Source organism: Sciurus vulgaris, assembly GCF_902686455.1.
Source record: "Sciurus vulgaris genome assembly, chromosome: 17".
Lineage (NCBI taxonomy): Eukaryota > Metazoa > Chordata > Mammalia > Rodentia > Sciuridae > Sciurus > Sciurus vulgaris.
In genome coordinates, this window is record NC_136478.1 from 18,050,610 (window position 1) to 18,067,928 (window position 17,319).

Below are 17,319 nucleotides of genomic sequence, written 5' to 3' on the forward strand. Positions count from 1 at the left end.
CAGGAACTTGCTAAATTGCCCAAGTTGTCCTAGAATTTGTTAGCCTCCTGAGTAACTGGGATTACAGGTGTGTGCCACCGCTTCATTTTTCTTATTTATGCAATGGGGATCATAATCCCAACCTCACAAAGGGTTAAAAATAATACGGAATTCCAAGGTTCTTGATACTCAGACATCCACACAACACCTCCATTTTAAAGATATTCAGCAAATTAACAAATATTTATTAAGCCCCACATACAGGTCCTATTCTGGGCTCTAGTAAAGAGCAGGAGGCCCTGCAGTGAAGAGTAATGTTGATGTAAAAGGGACTGGGGCTGAAGCAATCCAGCCCCTGAATTCCTTTCTGAAACAACTACTTCTCATCTACAGAGATACAAATGTGAAACACTATTACTGTGATGCTCTGGCCTAGGCAGCTGCGCCCAGGGCCCAATTTGCTTGGCTATCAGCCCACCCCTCTCCTCTAGCTCTGGGATAAAACACACAAAGCCCTTAAGCCCCTGGCCAGAGAGCAGATTCTTTCCACCCTCCCTCATCCCCCACCCAACTGCACTCCATGGAAGGGTAGGGACTTAGGGACCAAAAAATCAGGGGAAAAGTAGGTCACAGCAGAAGGATGGTAATCCCCCCATGCTGGCCAGAGCAGCCAGGCCCCTGCTCTTGGAAGCAGGCTGCTCCTGGCCACCTACCACAACTGGCTCTGGAAGACTTTGGGAGTCTGGAACACCAACACCTTCCCTCCTAACAGTATGCCCAGGTTGAGGGGGCTGCCCCAAGATGACACATTCTCCATGTTGGAGTATTCTGAGTCCAAGCTTTTGTAACACTTCCTATGCTGAATTTAGATAATCTTTCATTCCATATATTCCACATGCACTCTCTTTATACCCAGCCCTAGACTGGGTGCTAGAAATAAGAATTCCTTGTCCTTGAGGAGTCCACAGTGGGGAATTCCTTCTTTTTTTTTTGGCAGTGGGCAGTGGGTAGTGGGGATTGAACCCAGGGTACTCTACCACTGAGCTACACCCCCAGGCCTTAAATTTTTTTTTTCTTTTGAGACAGGCTCCCACTATGTTGCTTAGTGCTGCACTAATTTGTTGAGGCTGACCTCAAACATTTCATCCTTCTGCTTCAGCCTCCTCAGCACAGTGGGAAATTCTGACCTGAACTAGACAATAACAAGTCAGTACTGAGGCAGCTGAAAGCCCAGGATTTGTGTAGACCTAGAAGTGGCTTTAATTCAGGTTGAAGTCAGTGTTAGGGAGGAGATGATGCTGAATAAGAAGTAGGAATTTACCAGGAGAAAATGGTTTTTTGAACAAAAAATAATAGAATGTACAAAGGCCCAGAAGAATGAAAAGCCTGTTTTCCTCCTGGAAAATTCTAGTGGTCAAAGGGGACAAATCTGAGAAGTCCCCCCACCCCCGCCCCTACTTTCTCCTTCAGGTGATGTGAGAAGATGGGCATTGTTTGGTTGATAGAAATGGGGATAGAAGGGCTGGGGAGATAGCTCAGTTAGTAGAGTGCTTGCCTTGCAAGCACAAGGCCCTGGGTTCAATCCCCAGCACTGAAAAAAAAAAAAAAAAAAAGAAAGAAAGAAATGGGGATAGAAGTCCAGATGAATGGAGCATAGGAGCAAAGGTAGAGTCAGGGCAGAGAAAGGAAGATAAAGCATCTGAGCCAGCCACATGAATGTTTAGGAAGTATGAATGTTGTAGGGTTTCTACACACCTGGGTAGAGGTCTCTAGAGACACCTGTTGCCCTGAAGCTTAAGAAAGGATCTCATCAGACCTGACTGCCCTGAGGGGTGACAGGCTCTCAGCATAAACGTCAGTGTAGGCCTGGCCTGCTAAACTCTTGGAACCCCTGGCTCCCTCTTCCCAAACTGCTTTGGATGTCTCTTGTAAAGTTTTTTCCATGTCAGCCCACCTTTCCTGCACGACTTCTAAATCTGGTATCCTATCTCCTGTCACTCCCTTTTACAGTGCTATGTCCTCTCTGATGCTTCTCCTGCCCCGAAGGACTGAGTAGGTAGACAACTCCTCTGTGCTACTAGAGAGGAGGCTCTAGGAGTGGACAGAACTGAATTCTAGGACCTTGTAGACAAGGGGTAGAAACATAGATGTCAGTTTTTCAGTCTAGGAAGCAGAGAATAAGCCAGGTGTGATGGCTTATACCTGTAATTCCAGCTACTTGGGAAACTGAGGCAGGAGGATTGAAAGTTTGAAGCCAGCCTCAGTAAGCCCTGTCTCAAAGAAAAATTTTAAAGGATGGAAGTACAGATCAGTGGCAGAAACGCCCCTGGGTTCAATCACCAGTGCAGAAAAAACAAATCGATAAATAAAAAATTTAGGGCTGAGGATGTAGCTTAGAGGTAGAGTAATTGTTTAGCTTGTACAAAGCCCTGGGTTCAATATTCAGTACCACAAGAAAAAGAAAAAAAGAGGACAACTACGAAAGAAAATAAAGTGGAGGCAATAATAGAAGCTGGTGAGAAAGCCATAGCAGTGTTCACAGAATCTGTAAGGTGGTATCTTGAAATCAGATTCCCTCTCTCTGAGGCCTCCTACAGTTTCTGCCCATGCTGATTCTCACCTTCCTTTCCACCAGGATGAAAAGGGGCTCTGCACCCATGCACACCTCTTCTCAAAAAACAGGTTTGTGAAGAGTAAAGAGATCCCTCATTGTGAATCCAGTTTCTGCAGCTTCAGATCTTCTCAAGGATTTAACATGGACTAGGAAAGGAGATCCCCAATTTTTGGAACAGGCCTATCTTCCAAGGGACTATGATTCTCGGAGGAGGAGGGGACTGAGCACAGAGCCTGAGCAGTCTTGAAGTCTGAGGTAAAGAGGGAGCAGGAAGTGATAGGATCAGGAGCTTGGAAGCTGGAAGGAGCCTGGAAGGAGGCTGGGTGGCTGGGGTGAGGCCAGGCATCAAGGGCAAACGCCACCTCACCCAGCCCCAAAGGGACAGAATAGGAAGGGCATGCAGGGTTAGAAGTGTGGACCTTAGAACTCCCGCCTGCCAGACCACATCTGGTCCCCCACGGAGCCAGCCTCGGAAGGCAGAGCACAACTGTGCATTCCGGCAGATCTCTGGTCTCAACCAGAGCTCTTGAGACTTTGGTGTAATGGAAAGCTCTGCGCTGGGGATATATGCATGTTCCTAAGGAGTCCCCTGTGGCAGCCCTTGGCCAAGCCTATCCCGTGCTGGGGATGGGTTTCTGGGGCCTTCTTTCCCCAATTAAGTGAGCCGCAGCTTCGAGAAAGGAAGAGCTTAGTGCAAATATAAATACCTTTAATGAAAGCCGTGCGCGCTCTGCAGAGCCCAGACGGCTACCGCCCGCGCAGGGTTGGAGGCGTGGGCGCTGCTACTTGACCCGACTGGCTAGGCCAGAGGTCCCAGGAGGTAGGCGAGCACCAGAACAGCAACCAGCAGCAGGGGCGCAGGAGCCCCAGCGGGTGAAGCTGCTATAGCCCGTAGTGTTTCTTGGTTGGTTTCAGGGCCTGCGCCGCGCTCCCAGACCTGCACTGGGCCACCACACAATGTATGCAAGTTATCTGGGTGTGGGGCCCGGCGAGCTTCTTGCTGCAGAGACTCCCACACGGCAGCCGCCTCCTCCGGGCAGCCTGACAGGACCCGAGAGGCGCAGGCATGGAAGTCATTCCAGGACCTGTCAGGAAATGGGATTGAGGGGTTAGGTTAGGATGGGGTTTTGGAATGGGAAGGAAGACATTCAGCCCCAAGGGTGGCACGGATTGGGCTATGCCTCCCACCTGCCCGCTGCCTCCCACCTGCTGGTACCTGCAGACAGTCTCCAGCTCGCCTCCTTGGCCCATGCTGTCCCCCAAGCGGATGAGACACTCAGCAAAGCCCTGGTATATTGTGTCACAGCGGTTTGGGGTCTCTGTGGCTGCTGCAAGGGCGGGTAAAAGGACTGGGGTATGGGGGTGAAGAATGGTTGATAGGATGAACCTGGCCATCCCCCAACCCCAGGGGCTTGTTTACCTTGGGAGTGCTCTGGGGATATGACTCAGCTTGAAAAGGGCACCCCAGGGAACTGAGGGGCATGTCTAGGGATCACCTGCCTTGACTTCAAGGCAGGACCCAGACCAGGAGGCAGAGGAGGGGACTGGGTGTCCTAGGAGTGGGTTTTTCCTGAGCTCTTGGGGCTGTAGGTGGGGTGAAGATGGTCTGAGGGAGGGAGTCAGGACAGTGAAGGGGGTGGGGGGTGGAGGTAGGTGGGGCACTGTCTCCGCATCCTCCATGAGGGTCACATGACCCTCCCACCTCTTCCCCAAACGTAAGTGTTTCATATGAGACTGGGCAACATCCAGGGATAGGGATCCAGGCCAGACCCTCAGGAATCCCAAGGCTGGTCTAGGAGTCCTGCCAGAGGTCACAGGTTCCCTTTATCAGAAGAGGAGCTTCAGAATTTCAAGGTCCTTCCCTCGCAACTGGAGCTCAATTTGTACCTCACTTTCTATCATGAAACCATTGTCACACTTTCCTGGAGCCCTCATAACTCCTCTCCACCCCGGCTCCAGGAAAGCGGCATTCCCAGCGCCTACACTCTATACCCAACCTGATGGGAGACCGGCAAGGGGGTTTGCAGTCTGGTCTGGGTCCAGGACTCCCGCACTCACCAAGTGGCAGCAAGAGCAACAGCTTCAGGGCACCAGGCAGCCGCTGAGAGCGGCGGTGGCAACGGTGGTAGCGGCGGCGGCGGCGGCAGCAGCAGCAGCAGCAGCAGCGCATGGTCCCTGGCTGAGAGCCTAGTGCCCGAGCTAGCAGCTTGGAGTGCAGCCGGTCGGCCCAGCCCCCGGAGGGAGGGACCATGATTGGATGGAAGCTGGGGATGGGCAGGGCTCAAAGCAGGCTGGTGGCTCCGCCCCCAGCGCCCAGATTGGCAGAAGGGTGAGGAAACGCCCCTAGAGAGCCGACATTCCCTGAGAGGCCCAGGTTGGTGCTGAGCCGGTCCTAGGACCCTTGCCCCTGTGTTGGAGGGGAGCTCTAAGAAGGCAGTGGAGTTGATGAGAGGGGGTGTCCAGGCCCCAGGGATGGGTTGACTTAGATCTCCCGAGAGGGAGAAGAGAGGTCAGTCATCAGTCATACCAAAGACACACCAAAACCACACACAACTGTTTTATTCCAAAAGCATTTAATTGAATTTCTCAATGTTTTTCAAAAACAAAAAGATCCAAATCAGAGGTAAAAAGGAACATGGAAAATTCAACTCAAGTGGTGTCACGATCTTGGGGTCATGCTTCAGGAATGGCAGAACCCAAGAAGGCACAATACCTGCCCTGGGCCCAGCCTAACCCTACTGATTACCACAATCTGTAGACCACGGCCAGTACACCCTGCACCCTCAATCCCCAAATACCAGAGGTGGAGGCCTGAGCAAGTAGCAGATGTGACCCCAGTCTTGGCTGACACCTGTCTACTGGCCTTCGGTGCCACCCCAGCCCTGCACAAGGCAGGCTTAGCTGCTAAGGGAGGCTGGGGGTAACAAGGCCATGCAGCATTAGGCTGAGACGCCGGGCTGCTTTGCCGAGTGAGTTGTGTGGTTCAGCCTGCAGGAACTGAAAGAGCTTCTGGCGCACCTGGGCCATGACAGAGCCCATGTGGTCTCGAGTGATGGGGTCACTGTGGTCCAGGTGCATCACAGCCTCTTCCAGGTAGCTGAGAGTGGGGAAAAGCACAGGCTACAGGTGGGTGCCAGTAAATAGGAGTGCCCCCTGGTGGCACTGAAGCCCAGAGGACAGGTGACAAGGGAAGTCTAAGCCTTAAGATGGATGAGGATGGAGAAGATGAGTGGAGAAAATTAGGGAGGGAAATCAGGCATGAGTGGGTCTTTTTGCTTCCCTCCCACTTCCTAGCTTATCTCCCAGTTTCTCACTGCACCTACTCACCTGAGTTTGAGGTCAGTTCTAGTGCCAAGGTCAGATGCCAGCTGCTGGATGAGGGAAAGAAGCACAGGCTGGGAGAGTGGGCAAGGTGGCTGCCCAAAAACCTGGGCTGGGTCCACTGTTTCACAAACATACAGCACCAGGTTCAGGTCAGCAGCTGTCAGCGCCTAGGGGCAGAAGAGGGCAGCAGCATTTACAGCTAGTATTAGGATAGAATGCCTGCTTGTCTGTGGTGGGTGGCCTGGGGGAGAACCAGTGTTGGGTGCTAAGGGCTCCAGAAGAGGATGCTCAGGGACCCAGAGAACTGGAGGGCTGTATTTTACCCTAGCAATAAAGAGATCAGAAGGGTTCCTGAGAAAGGTGGTCATAAGGCAAGGTGAGCTGAGGTAGGAAGAAAGGGGTCCTGAACAAAGGAATGACACAGGCAAAGGCCTGGAGGCCAAAGAGAATGAAAAGGTCTGTCAGACAGCCCAGAGTTTGGTGGAGGCAGTGGAATGTGTGGCGTGTAGGTCTTGTCAGGAAACACATGACCCTTACTAGGGCCTAATGCTCTCATACCTGCTGGAAGGCCTGATTGAGGTGGCCCTGCTGTAGCAGCTGCAAGATATGGGCTTGCTGGGCCTGGCAGTCGAGGTGGGCAGAAGGGACAGGTGTGCCAGCAGCTGAGCGCATGGCCTGCATGATACTGGAGGTGACGGCAGCCTGCTGCTCCTTGAGTGCCACACTCACCTCACCCTTAACAATGCGCTGTACCTGTGCTAAAATTGACTCCTGCAGGCTGAAAAGGGAAGGGAGACAGAAGTGGATGGGAAGCAGAGTCTGGCCTGTTCCAAACACCCCACCTTTCCCGAAGACCAGCCTACACACCTGCCCACAGCCACGTGCAGCTGGTGTTGTACCTCAGCCCGAACACTGCTAGATACAGTGGCTGCCATCTGCTCAGTAGCACTCTGCAGTGTGCTGACCAGGCCCCGAAGCTGGGCAAGCACAGGCTCTCTGGCCTCCTGTTCCCGTGCCTTCCGGCTCTTCATGTGGCTCTCTAGCTGCTGTAAGTCTGAGAGGTGACCATGGGGACCATAAGAGGGATAGGAGGAGAGAATAGGACAGTCCCTCCTACTTTGGGTCATAAAACTCCACTCACATTCCTGTGTGCCCAGTCGGAAGCTATCATTGATCTGCTGGAACATGGCCTGGCAGCTCTTTTCAAAGGCAGGCAGCACCACACTCTGGAAGGCTTCACGGTAGGCAGCCTGCATTGGCCCCTGTAATGTGTCTGCAGCTGCTCGGGCGATAGCATCTGTCAAATTCTGAGGTAGAGGGAGAGGCCAAATTGAAAGCCTGAGCCCAACCTGAACTAGCCACCACCCCCATCTTGGGCCCTATAGCACCTTGGACTTGAGTAGCTTGGAGATGTTCTCTTTCATGCTACCCTCTACAGCTGTGAGCTTGGTAGCCACTGAATTGCTCAGTTGGCCTGCCACAGGCTCCAGACTCCTGGAGACACCTGGGGCAGGGAAAGAAGAAGCAGGTGGAATCAGGAAATTAAGTCTGAGAGGTTTACCTATTCCCACCTGGCCCACCTAAAAGAAATCTCTAAGCAAAACTTACATGGAGGAACTGTTTTTTTTATTTCATCCCGTATGCTACGTTCCAGCCGCCCAGCCACAGCAGAAGATAGTGCCTGGGACAGCTGTTGTGTCAGCTGCTCCTGTAGCTGCCCACCACGCTGCTGCCCCTCAGCCAGTGCTCTCTCTAGCCGCCGCTCTGCACTGTAGCTAAGGAACAGTCGTGGAGTAAATCCCTTCCCAGGCTAAGAAAGCTGCCCCTCCTCTACACCATGCTGTGCCATGACCCTCAAGGATACGTTCCTGCTCATGCCGGGTCTCAAGGGCACGTTCTACATGGCCTGTGACAGTGTTCTGAAGGCCTTCAAGTTGGGCACACAGACGCTGCAGCAGCTCTTCTTGGCTGTGCCGCAGTTCTGCCAGCTCTCTCTGCTGCTGCCAAATTAGTGCTGGCCAGTCCTCAGGGGGCTCTGCCACCTGCCAGTACCACTGAGAGTCATATGATGCCTGCCCCACCTATCCCTACCCACCAGACAAGGGAAATAGCCCAGAGCCCTCAAAGGGTAGGTTCCAAAGGGTAGAAAGATGCTCCTTCACTTACCTGGTGTTCTGTGAGCCGGGATCCCATGGCTGAATCCCTGCCATAGGCAAGAAGCACCTCAGGCCACATCAGGCAGCCTGGAGACCACCCCTCTCCCTGGCCCTGGGACTCCCCTTACCCATCATCCTTCTTGCTTTTTCTCTTGATCTTGGGTGAGGTCCGAGGAGATCCCTTGGTCTTCCAGTCCTTGGAAGGCAGCCGGGGAGTGGGAATTTTGGTGCCAAAGCCTCCTGAGGCAGCTGCAAGACTGGCTACCTCATCATCATGGTCACTATGGGAAGGGGAGGGAGCAGGTAAGCACTTGCCCACCTGCTAGCTCTCTCTTGTTGGAAGAATGGTACAGGGTGATACCCACCTTTGTTCAGCACTGGTGTCCTGGCTATCATGTTGCTGCAGCAGATGATAAGGTGGTCGGTGGAAGGCCAGACTTTTATGCTTTTCCTGGAGGCCATTCCTGGGGCTGAAGGGACAGGTGGACTCAGCAGTGGATGATTTTACCTGTGGTCCCTCCCACTAACACACTTTCCCAAAGCTCCTCACCTCTCTGCTAGGTTGCTACAGGTTTCCCGAGTAATGTCAGGTGCCGTAGGCCAGACCTGACTGTCAGCAGGGGCAGACTCCTGGGTCAAGGCTGCTTCCAGGAGTGAGGGGGTACTATGTCGATCCCCATCCCCAGGACCTCCATCCAGACCAAGCTGGGGGCCAAGCTCGGGTCCTGGCCGGGGCCGTGGGGACAGCAGGTGCAGTGCTGAGGCAGCTGAAGCCATACTGTCTGGCTCAAGGCCCTCAGAAGCAGAGGAGCCAAAGCCACGTGACAGGGCCTCAGATGCTATCTCAGGGATGTCCTGAGACAGGGCAGTGGAAGCCGAGGATATAACATCAGGGGAGCGAGTGCGACTGGGGGAGGCCTGGGGTAGCCCCAAGGGCTCCACTTCCTGCAGTTCCAGGGACAGTGCAGAGGCAGTAGCGGATACCTGGAGTGAGTAAAAAATGTGGATTTAAGTGATAGGTGGTGGGGGAGCACAGTCAAGAAGCACTGGTATCAGTGATGAGAGATGGGACAGCTGGGAAGGGAGATGCAGGTCAAAAACAGAGCTACAGCCCAGGAAAGGAAGTGGGGATGGAGAAACTGAAAAGATGCCCTCCTGGAAACATGGAAGGCTGACATGACTTCTGAGGGAACATGGAGCACCTGAGACAGCAGAGTCAGCAAAGAAAGCATGTGGGAGAAGAATGCCAACCTGCCCTGAAGCCAACCAGCTACCCAGCACTTTACATACATGCACACACACCTGCCCCGGCACTTTGGGAGTCAACTTTTCGCCTGGGCCTGGAAGCAGGCTGGGCAAGAGGCTGCGTGGGCTTGCCTGCAGGCTGCTACTGTTGCTCATTGTCAGGCTGCCATCCAGCTGCAGTTTGGGGCTCAAGGTCAACTCCTCAGGTGGTCTGGTGGTGGGAAGGCCGAGGTATCAGCAGTCAGAGTTTGGCATCACCTAGCACTGGTCCCTACCATCCCCCAACTCTGACCTGCACTTCACCTGGGCAAGGAGGGATCCACAGCTGAGGTGCTGCTCACAGCAGACACAGCTGTAAGAGAGCTGCTGCTGCTGTTACTGCTGCTGCTACTGCTACTGCTGCTGCTACTGCTAGGGGATGCAGTGATCTGGGAAGATGCAGAGAATAAGCACTGGCCTGGGTGGGGGCATTCCCACATCCCCCTACTTAAGGGAGCTACCTGCTGCAGGGATGCAGTGGGTGTCATGAAGGCGTCAGGTGTCATCAGCTTAGGCTTGGTCTCACTGCTCAGAGTGAGGAAGTCCGAAGGTGCAGGCAGCTCCACAATGCGACGAAGGTCAGGCTGGGAGCCATGAGTGGCTGATCCCAGGCCCTCAGAGCCCAGTTCAGGCCGAGACTCTCCAAAGGCTATGGGAAAAGCTGCTGCTTGAGTCAGATCTCAAAGACCCTGGTCAATCCAACCTGTTTCTCCCTCACCCCTTACTCACCAAAGTCCTCATGGGCAGTGTGGGTGGGGAGTGGAGCCACCACATCAGGGTTCAGTTGTGGCTGGAAACGGATCTGTACATCTTGCAGGGCCCTGCAAGAAGAGGAGAAGAGGAGAACAAAGTGCTCAAAGGGGCCAAGGTCAGTGGAATGGGGAGGGACATAGGCAGGGCCTGGATGGGTCTTCCTGACACACTCACTTAGTATGCACGCAAAAGAGCTTGATGAGTACACCAGCTGCAGACTCCATGGTACCAGCTCCATGGGAACCCTCTGTAAGGACAGAGTGGATGATTAAAGCTAGCCAGCTTTGTGCCTCAGCACCACCCCACATACCAATATTCAGGTTTGACCCTGAAGCTGCTCACCAGCTCCCAAGCTGTCATTTTCCTCCTCAGCAGGCAGCACCTCAGTGTGCCGCAGCCGGCAGCGACTCACAACCTGGATGCCAAAGCTCAGCACAGGATGGGTAAGCAGGAACTCCGAAATGGAGCTGAAGCAGGCACGGCCCTCCTCCTGGTTTTGCAGCAGCTCCATCACGTACAGGACCTGCATGGATGCCACATTCCAAACTGAGTTTTAGATACTATGAGGGCTGCATATATGTCACACACCTGTCCTCCCCAATGACAATGCTCTGCCCAGTGTGCTCCCATGACAGCTTACCTTTCGTTGCACATCACTGAGAATCAGGTATTCTGCTGATAGATCCAAGCAAACTTTGAGACTGGGGGGCACACTCACTGAGCTGAAGATATCTGGAGAGAAACTAGGAAGCCAAGAAGCAGGCTAGATGAGACTGCAAATTCGCAGAAGCCACATCCCTACCCTGCCACCTCTGCCCACTCCCCCAAGTCCTGCTTACCAAATGGTCTGTAGGCAGGTCCAGGATACTGTGCACCACATCTTCAACTCCCGATTCTGGTCAGCACCAGTAATGAGGAACCTCCAGAATGGAACCCTACAAACAGACGGCACAGAGTGGTTGGTTGGGCCTCCAGCTGGGAGTACATGGTCCAGTCCACCACCTGCTTATATCCCACTCACTCACTCAGGGTCCTGTTTCTTATGATTGTCACAGAACAGGAGGCAGGAGAGAGGCCGCCCATCATGAGGCTTCCACTCATGCAGACACCTGCAGGCAAGCAGATGAGGGACATGAGTGAGTGATTTGTTCCTATTCTTGGCGTGAAGCAGGTGTCCTGGTTCCTCAGGCTTTGCCTTACCGTGGCTCATCCTGCCCCTCAATGTAGATCTGCCAGAACTTGACATAGCCATCATGACTTGCAGTAGCTAGGACAGTCCCATCAGGAGAGAGGGCTCCTTCACTTAGACACTGGGAAGAAGCCACAGGGCTTTGCTATCTGACCAAGGTGGAAATGAGACCCTCCCAAATGAAGATGGTAGTAAGCTGGACTGACCCCCAGTGGATTTGCATGTTTGTGTCACTGACTGAATGAATGGGGGTTATAGAGAAGACCAGACCCACAGGGTACAACTAGGTTAAGAGTGAGTTCCATAGGTGAGAGCTAATTTGTGCTGAGTCCCCTAGGTATGGTGCTGGTAAAGCTATCTGGGTAGCTGAGAATGTGGGAAATAGATGAGGGGAATGTTGAAGAAGGGGCGGACAAGGAAGCAGTCAGTTGTCCTACCGTGCTGTGGCCTTTTACCACAATGAACCCCTGCTTGATTTGGCTGACATCCACAGGCCAGGTGCTGTGGCTGGAGCGGAGCATGTCCAGGTCCCACACCTCAGCCTGGAGGTACAAGGAGGTGAGTGTTCAACCCATGCATATGATATATGGCAGCTTTCACCTCCTCCACCATGCCTGATCCCCTCACCCGATCTTCATGCAGCAGGGCCACGGTTGGGCTACTCTCCTCACAGCAGTCCTCACTCTCCTCAGGAATAAAGGGGCACCAGATGATCCTTCGGAAGTGGTTCAGTGGCGTGCCCTCTGGCTGTCGGATATGGACCAAGATCTCTTCTCTGAGTAGGGTGTTAAGGGCTAGACAAATGGATGATTAGGTATGCCCGGCAGCCCCAGCTCTGCCCACCCTTCTCAGCCCCCATGCCTGGGAACGGATACTGAATTTTGCTGTTAACCAGAGCCAAGCGCCATACGAACAAGTTGCCTGCCTCATCAAGGCAGGCCAGCTGTGGAGAGTTGAGGTGTGCAAAAGCCAGATCAGCCACACTGCCTGTGAAGCCCTTGAGTAGGGTCCGCTCTGAAGTGCTGACACTGATCACTCGCACCATTGCTGAGCCATTGTTGGCAGCTGCAATCAGGAGAGCAGGGAACCATGAAAAAACACCTAGACCTAGGCAACAAACAGTATAGAAGCCCTACCCTTGCGTGCCTCATTGCCACCACTATAGTCTCAAGCCTGGCTTTCCTGCCCAGGTCCACCAGGCCTGACAGAAAGAAGTTAGGGCAGCCCAGAGAAGCCTCCCATTGTACCCTAAGTTCTGAGTGGTCCCAAACTGGATCTGAATCTTTGGAGCTTCTAGCAGAACTCCTCCTCTACTTCAGTGCCCCTACTCACCCCGAATAGCATAGGCTAAGAAGGAGTTGGACACAGCAATCAGGTTGCCGTAGTAGTACTTCTGTTCCCAGTCATACTTGGCGACAGGCTGGATTTTCACCTGAAAACCCAGAGTGAGGAAGGTCAAAGAAGTTGAGGGCTAAGGTAGCTCAGAGCCTCAGTAATCCCAACAACCCTGGGGATGGAGAGGACACAGGTGAAAGCCCAGTCATTCATAGAAATCTCCTGGGCCAGATTCCCACAGAAGCTTGGCAGTAAAGCCTGGCTCCCTGAAACAGAGGTATGCTATTTGTTAGGGTAGTCCCTACAGGAAATGGCCTCATGGGAGAAAAGGGAGAGGCTGGGTGTGCCTCCATATACTATATGTACCACAGCATCCTGGTACCCACCTTGTTGCTCCCACGTGCCTTGCTTGAAATGCTGGAGTCACTGCTGGCCACAATCTCCACCTCCTTGGCGAAAATCCCAATGCAGGTGGAGCTGTCATCTCCAGAAAGGCAGCTGGAGAGAAGGGTGCACACATTTTGTCTTTTTCACCCAAAGGCTTAATGGTAGGGTTAGGTATGTCTGGAATATCTTAATGGCATGATTAGGAGAGAAGAGCACATAGTCACCTAGTAAAGATTTCTAGTCCCAGATGACCAGTTTTGCCTGGCCCACTATTCCCAGACCCACAGCTCACCTCCCTCCTTGGGAATAAGCCTACTTCCATTCTATACCAGGCACCCAGGTAAAGCCCTTAGCTTATGTCCTCACCTCTCAACCTAGGAGATGAATGCTCAATGTGGTTAAGTGCTCTACCCCAGGTCATCAGAGCAGGAGCAGCAGAGGCTGCTGGTCCCTCTTGCCCTCATTTAGCATATGCCCCCAAAATACCATCAACACCTTTGCCCTCTCCCAACTACTCACATGACCTGTTTCTCCTGCAGGTTAATGGGTGGCATGATTCGCAGACCAGGCTTGCTTGTTGAGGTACCATCACCTGAGCAGAGGGGGTCTGGTACCAAGAGTCCATTGAGGTCCCCATTGTAGGCACTGGATGGCCGCTGGCTCTCTGCACTGGGGCCTAGGGACAGAGAGCCAACCTGACAAGTCTATTACACCTGCCCACTAGCCTCTCTTACTACAGAACTTCCTTCCAGACCATGAGGTACTCTAAGAACACTCAACTGAACACAGCATGTCCATGGGGAGGAGGGTTCTTTGTTCATATCTCTTTCTATAAATTCTGATATATTCAAGGACCAAGGATGAGCATGAGACTCTTCTACCTGGAGAAGGGATACATGCCATCAAAGATCCTCTGATGAGGGCTGGGGAGATAGCGCTGTCGGTAGAGTGCTTGCCTTGCAAGCACAAGGTACCTGGGTTCGATCCCCAGCACCGCAAAAAAAAAAAAAAAAAAAAAAAGATCCTCTGATGGGGCTGAAGGTATAGCTCAGTGGTAGAATGCCTAGTATGTGTGAGGCCCTGGGCTCAATTCTCAACGAAACACACACACACACACACACACACACACACACCCTATGAGGCCAAGTGAGCCCAAGTGTTCCAAGAGGAACACTTGAGGGAGAGCATGGTAAAGGTCAGGAAAGCCTTTAAAGAGAAGGTACCATTATAATCACTGTAGTCACAACAAAGAAACCAAGGCGGCAGAGGCCTCAGGTATGACACTGAGGTTCCTAGACTCTCCCTGTGGGCAATGAGAGCCATAAAAGTGTTTTTGTTTGTTTGTTTTCTTTTTTAGAGGTGTGAGAATAGAACACAGAGCCTTGCACATGCTAGGCAAGTGCTCCACTAAGTTACATTCCCAACTCCACAAAAGAGTTTTAAAGAAGGTGACATGGTTCGCTTTGGCCAGTAGGTTGGCTCCTATAAGGTAGCATACAAACTAATTAAGCAGTGGCAGGGTTTGGAGAGTCAGGAAAGACAACATTTCAACTGTTTGCTGGGTTTTGAATACTCTTACCAGCTCATACACCACTGCCAAAACTCCCTGGAAGCAAGGTGACTAGGGCTTCAGGAACATAGCAAGTTTCCAGTTACAAAACAATATGAAGTATGACTTGTCCTTCGTGGGGAGGAGACAAGCAAGAGCTACTTGGCAAATGAAAATCAAATGCCAATCAATAATCAATGGAGTTTTGAGGAAAGCCTCCAGATCACTTCACTAGGTTCAGAGCCACCTTAGCTGCTCAGGCAAAAGGTGATCACTCTCCCTTTCAGGCAGCCTACCATGAACATAAACAAACTGCAGGTCCAGGCAGTATGTGGGTGGTCATGCCAAGCTCTACCAAACCTCCATAAAGTGTAGTCTGCTCGGCAAATGATGGGCATTTGAGGAACAAGCCACACTCAGGAGGAAAGGGAGCACACTATCCAGGTATGGGCCAAAGGGCCCAATGGTCTCAGGCAGCAGATGGATTTCCTCAGGGTATGAGTTAGCTAAACTCACCTGGAGTTACCAGAAGCAGCCAAACTGGGCCTTCCAGCAAGTGTAAACACCAATTCTCAATGTGGCCTCTGCACACCCATACCACCAACTCCAGTCAGTCATTTCACCACTACAACTTTGTACAGATCTCTAAATCTGCCAGGAAACCCTGGTGTCTATTTTTTCTTTGTAATATGTGGTTTCTAAAAAGGTGCCTTGGGCGCCTTTCCTGACACCCAAACTCCTATCCCTATTATGAGACCTAGCCTAAACAGTCTCCTCTCTCACATCTGTGCTCTGCATGTCCAGCTCCACTCCCCCTCCATCCTGTTCTGTTAATAATACCAAAACAGTCCTCTTTTACAATGACATTTTATTACAACTCTGATAGCTCTGTCTGGGGGCTCCCGGCAAGCAAGAGAGCTTCAGAAGTATCTGAATGAATGGGAACAAGCTAGGTTTGCAGATGTTTGAGACCTCATCCAATCAGGGCTGTGCAATCTGTGATTTGCCTTCATCACAGAAAGAACATGGAATTGGGGCTGATCACTTTCCTCCAGAAAACAGATTTCAAAGCAACAGCAGGTATGAAGTTTGCATTCCAGAGGGAAGAGCAAGTTGCAGAGAGGAACCAGAGGTTCTTCAGCACAGCGATTAACTGTAGGCCTCTGAACCATGGCGAAAGGCTAGGGGCGCTGGGCCAGTCCCAAGAATACCAGTCTTAGCGACCAGAAAACCAGAGGGGCCGCTCGGGTTCAAAGAAGGGACCTCACCTTCAGCTAAAGGATGAAACGGAATAATCTGGTGTCAAGATGGGAAAGGGTCATACCCAGGGGTCTGCGCCATTCGCCGGGTACGCTCAGGGATTGTGACTCCCAACTCGGTCTGCCCTCACCAACCCGGAGGATCTAGAGCCCGTGTTCTGAGGGCTCTGAGAGCAGTTCCGACTCACGCAGTCTACTCGCCTGTTTGCGGAGGGTCCACCCGCTCTATCCCTGCTCACCCCCCGCAGGCCGGTCCAGCTTGAGGATGTCCCGCAGGTGCTGCGTGGCGTCCTCGATGTCGATGCTCGTGCAGGAGGCCATGGGCCCAGCCGTAGGCGCCCCGCCCGGACCGCGTTCGTTCCGCTGCCGCCGCGCACCGCCCAGCCTCGCCCAGCCCCGATGGGGCAGACAGCCGGGCGCCGGTAACTACGCTTGGTCTACCCGCAGCTCCTAAACCGCCGCCCGTGCAGCGTCCAGAGCCCCGCCAACCCCACCAACCGCCTCCACTTCCGGCCCCCAAGAGCTTCCGCTCCCGGAACCTGAGAGAGACAGAGAAGAAAGGTTCCGGGGTAGGAGCGAATGCCTCGCTTCTGCACAGGCCAATTTCGCTTCGCAACCTCCACTCATTGCCACCAAGGTTGGAGTTCTGCTAAACTGAGGGAGAGCAGAAGTCTGCGTACAATTATTAGGCTGGTCCCAGGAGACCCCTTTTAGTTCCTGTCCGCTCTAAGATGAATAGACCTAGAACCTGATTAACTCGGCCTTGCTGGGTAGAGCTCCTCAGGCCCCCAGCAGAATCTGAATTGACTGAAGCCTGTGTCCCCTTTGGGAAATCGGTTGGTATAACCAAAGGCCTGAGGGAACCCACGAGGCTAAGAATTAAAAGGGCAGGGGAGATACTCCCACCATAAATGTCAGTCACTGTTCTTTACTCTCCCCCAGCATCCCTCGTCCCACCGGGCATCCTCAGGTTAGGAAAAAAGAAACCAGAGTTTACAAACACCTCTTTTTATTGCAGACATTTCAGGTACAGATACATGGAAGCTGTATTGCAGGTTTTATACAGGGTGGTTTAAGAGGCAGCAGGCATCTACCTCTCCCCCACCCAAACTCCCCCAAATACACAGCAGCTGGAGACCAGTCTCACTGAAATCTAAATATACTGTCTTCCCAAACAGCACATCCAGCCCTGTGCCCAGTTTAGCCAGGAAACCTGAGGGGTCTGAGAAAATCCTACTTTCCCCCACAGAGGGGGAGAGGGGAAAGTTATGCCTTTACAGATCAGCCTGAGCTGGGGTGCCCTTTCCAATCCTAAGACCTCTGACCGCATTAGCCCAAAATTCTGGGTTTGGTTCTAGTCTGCAGTTACTACTTTGCTACTAGGTTTTCACTAGGCAGAGGTGTCAGGCAGAGAGGCTGAATTTGTACTGGTCAAGACCTCTGCCCCCAAAACTGAGGAGCAGAAACTGTCCAAATAATTGACTTCATAG

The 17,319-nt window shown here is 52.6% G+C and overlaps 2 protein-coding genes across 3 annotated transcripts; both read right to left on the reverse strand.

Annotated features, from left to right (window-relative positions):
* Positions 1-3,285: 3,285 nt before the first annotated feature.
* On the reverse strand, positions 3,286-5,041 carry NRN1L (neuritin 1 like). 2 transcript variants are annotated; one of them, XM_079119278.1, is made up of 3 exons: positions 4,652-5,041; positions 3,810-3,921; positions 3,286-3,678 (listed from the first exon to the last, which is right to left on the reverse strand). In XM_079119278.1, the coding sequence occupies exons 1-3, from the start codon at positions 4,842-4,844 to the stop codon at positions 3,393-3,395; spliced, it is 591 nt and encodes a 196-aa protein (XP_078975404.1). In that variant the 5' UTR covers positions 4,845-5,041; the 3' UTR covers positions 3,286-3,392. The 2 variants fall into 2 exon arrangements, with proteins under 2 accessions (XP_078975404.1, XP_078975403.1); XM_079119277.1 differs by having other exon boundaries at positions 3,810-3,942.
* A 106-nt stretch (positions 5,042-5,147) lies between these two features.
* EDC4 (enhancer of mRNA decapping 4) lies at positions 5,148-16,348 on the reverse strand. The gene is made up of 29 exons (XM_079119264.1): positions 16,069-16,348; positions 13,541-13,697; positions 13,021-13,132; positions 12,632-12,731; positions 12,175-12,364; positions 11,927-12,074; positions 11,737-11,841; positions 11,311-11,420; positions 11,136-11,219; positions 10,950-11,045; positions 10,751-10,853; positions 10,453-10,633; positions 10,285-10,357; positions 10,087-10,178; positions 9,819-10,006; positions 9,622-9,746; positions 9,376-9,529; positions 8,624-9,057; positions 8,439-8,543; positions 8,202-8,354; positions 8,084-8,120; positions 7,782-7,959; positions 7,526-7,681; positions 7,306-7,421; positions 7,059-7,224; positions 6,785-6,971; positions 6,476-6,695; positions 5,921-6,084; positions 5,148-5,690 (listed from the first exon to the last, which is right to left on the reverse strand). The coding sequence occupies exons 1-29, from the start codon at positions 16,148-16,150 to the stop codon at positions 5,498-5,500; spliced, it is 4,209 nt and encodes a 1,402-aa protein (XP_078975390.1). The 5' UTR covers positions 16,151-16,348; the 3' UTR covers positions 5,148-5,497.
* Between the last annotated feature and the right edge of the window lie 971 nt (positions 16,349-17,319).

Coding starts and splice junctions, on each gene's coding strand:
- NRN1L (XM_079119277.1), bottom strand. CDS start 4,844: ATGGTCCCTCCCTCCGGGGGCTGGGCCGACCGGCTGCACTCCAAGCTG. Junction 3,943..4,651: donor GTTGCTCTTGCTGCCACTTG/GTGAGTGCGGGA, acceptor CCCATACCCCAG/TCCTTTTACCCGCCCTTGCA. Junction 3,679..3,809: donor GAGCTGGAGACTGTCTGCAG/GTACCAGCAGGT, acceptor ATTTCCTGACAG/GTCCTGGAATGACTTCCATG.
- EDC4 (XM_079119264.1), bottom strand. CDS start 16,150: ATGGCCTCCTGCACGAGCATCGACATCGAGGACGCCACGCAGCACCTG. Junction 12,365..12,631: donor CTTAGCCTATGCTATTCGGG/GTGAGTAGGGGC, acceptor TCCTGATTGCAG/CTGCCAACAATGGCTCAGCA. Junction 9,058..9,375: donor CTCCCAAAGTGCCGGGGCAG/GTGTGTGTGCAT, acceptor TACTCACTCCAG/GTATCCGCTACTGCCTCTGC.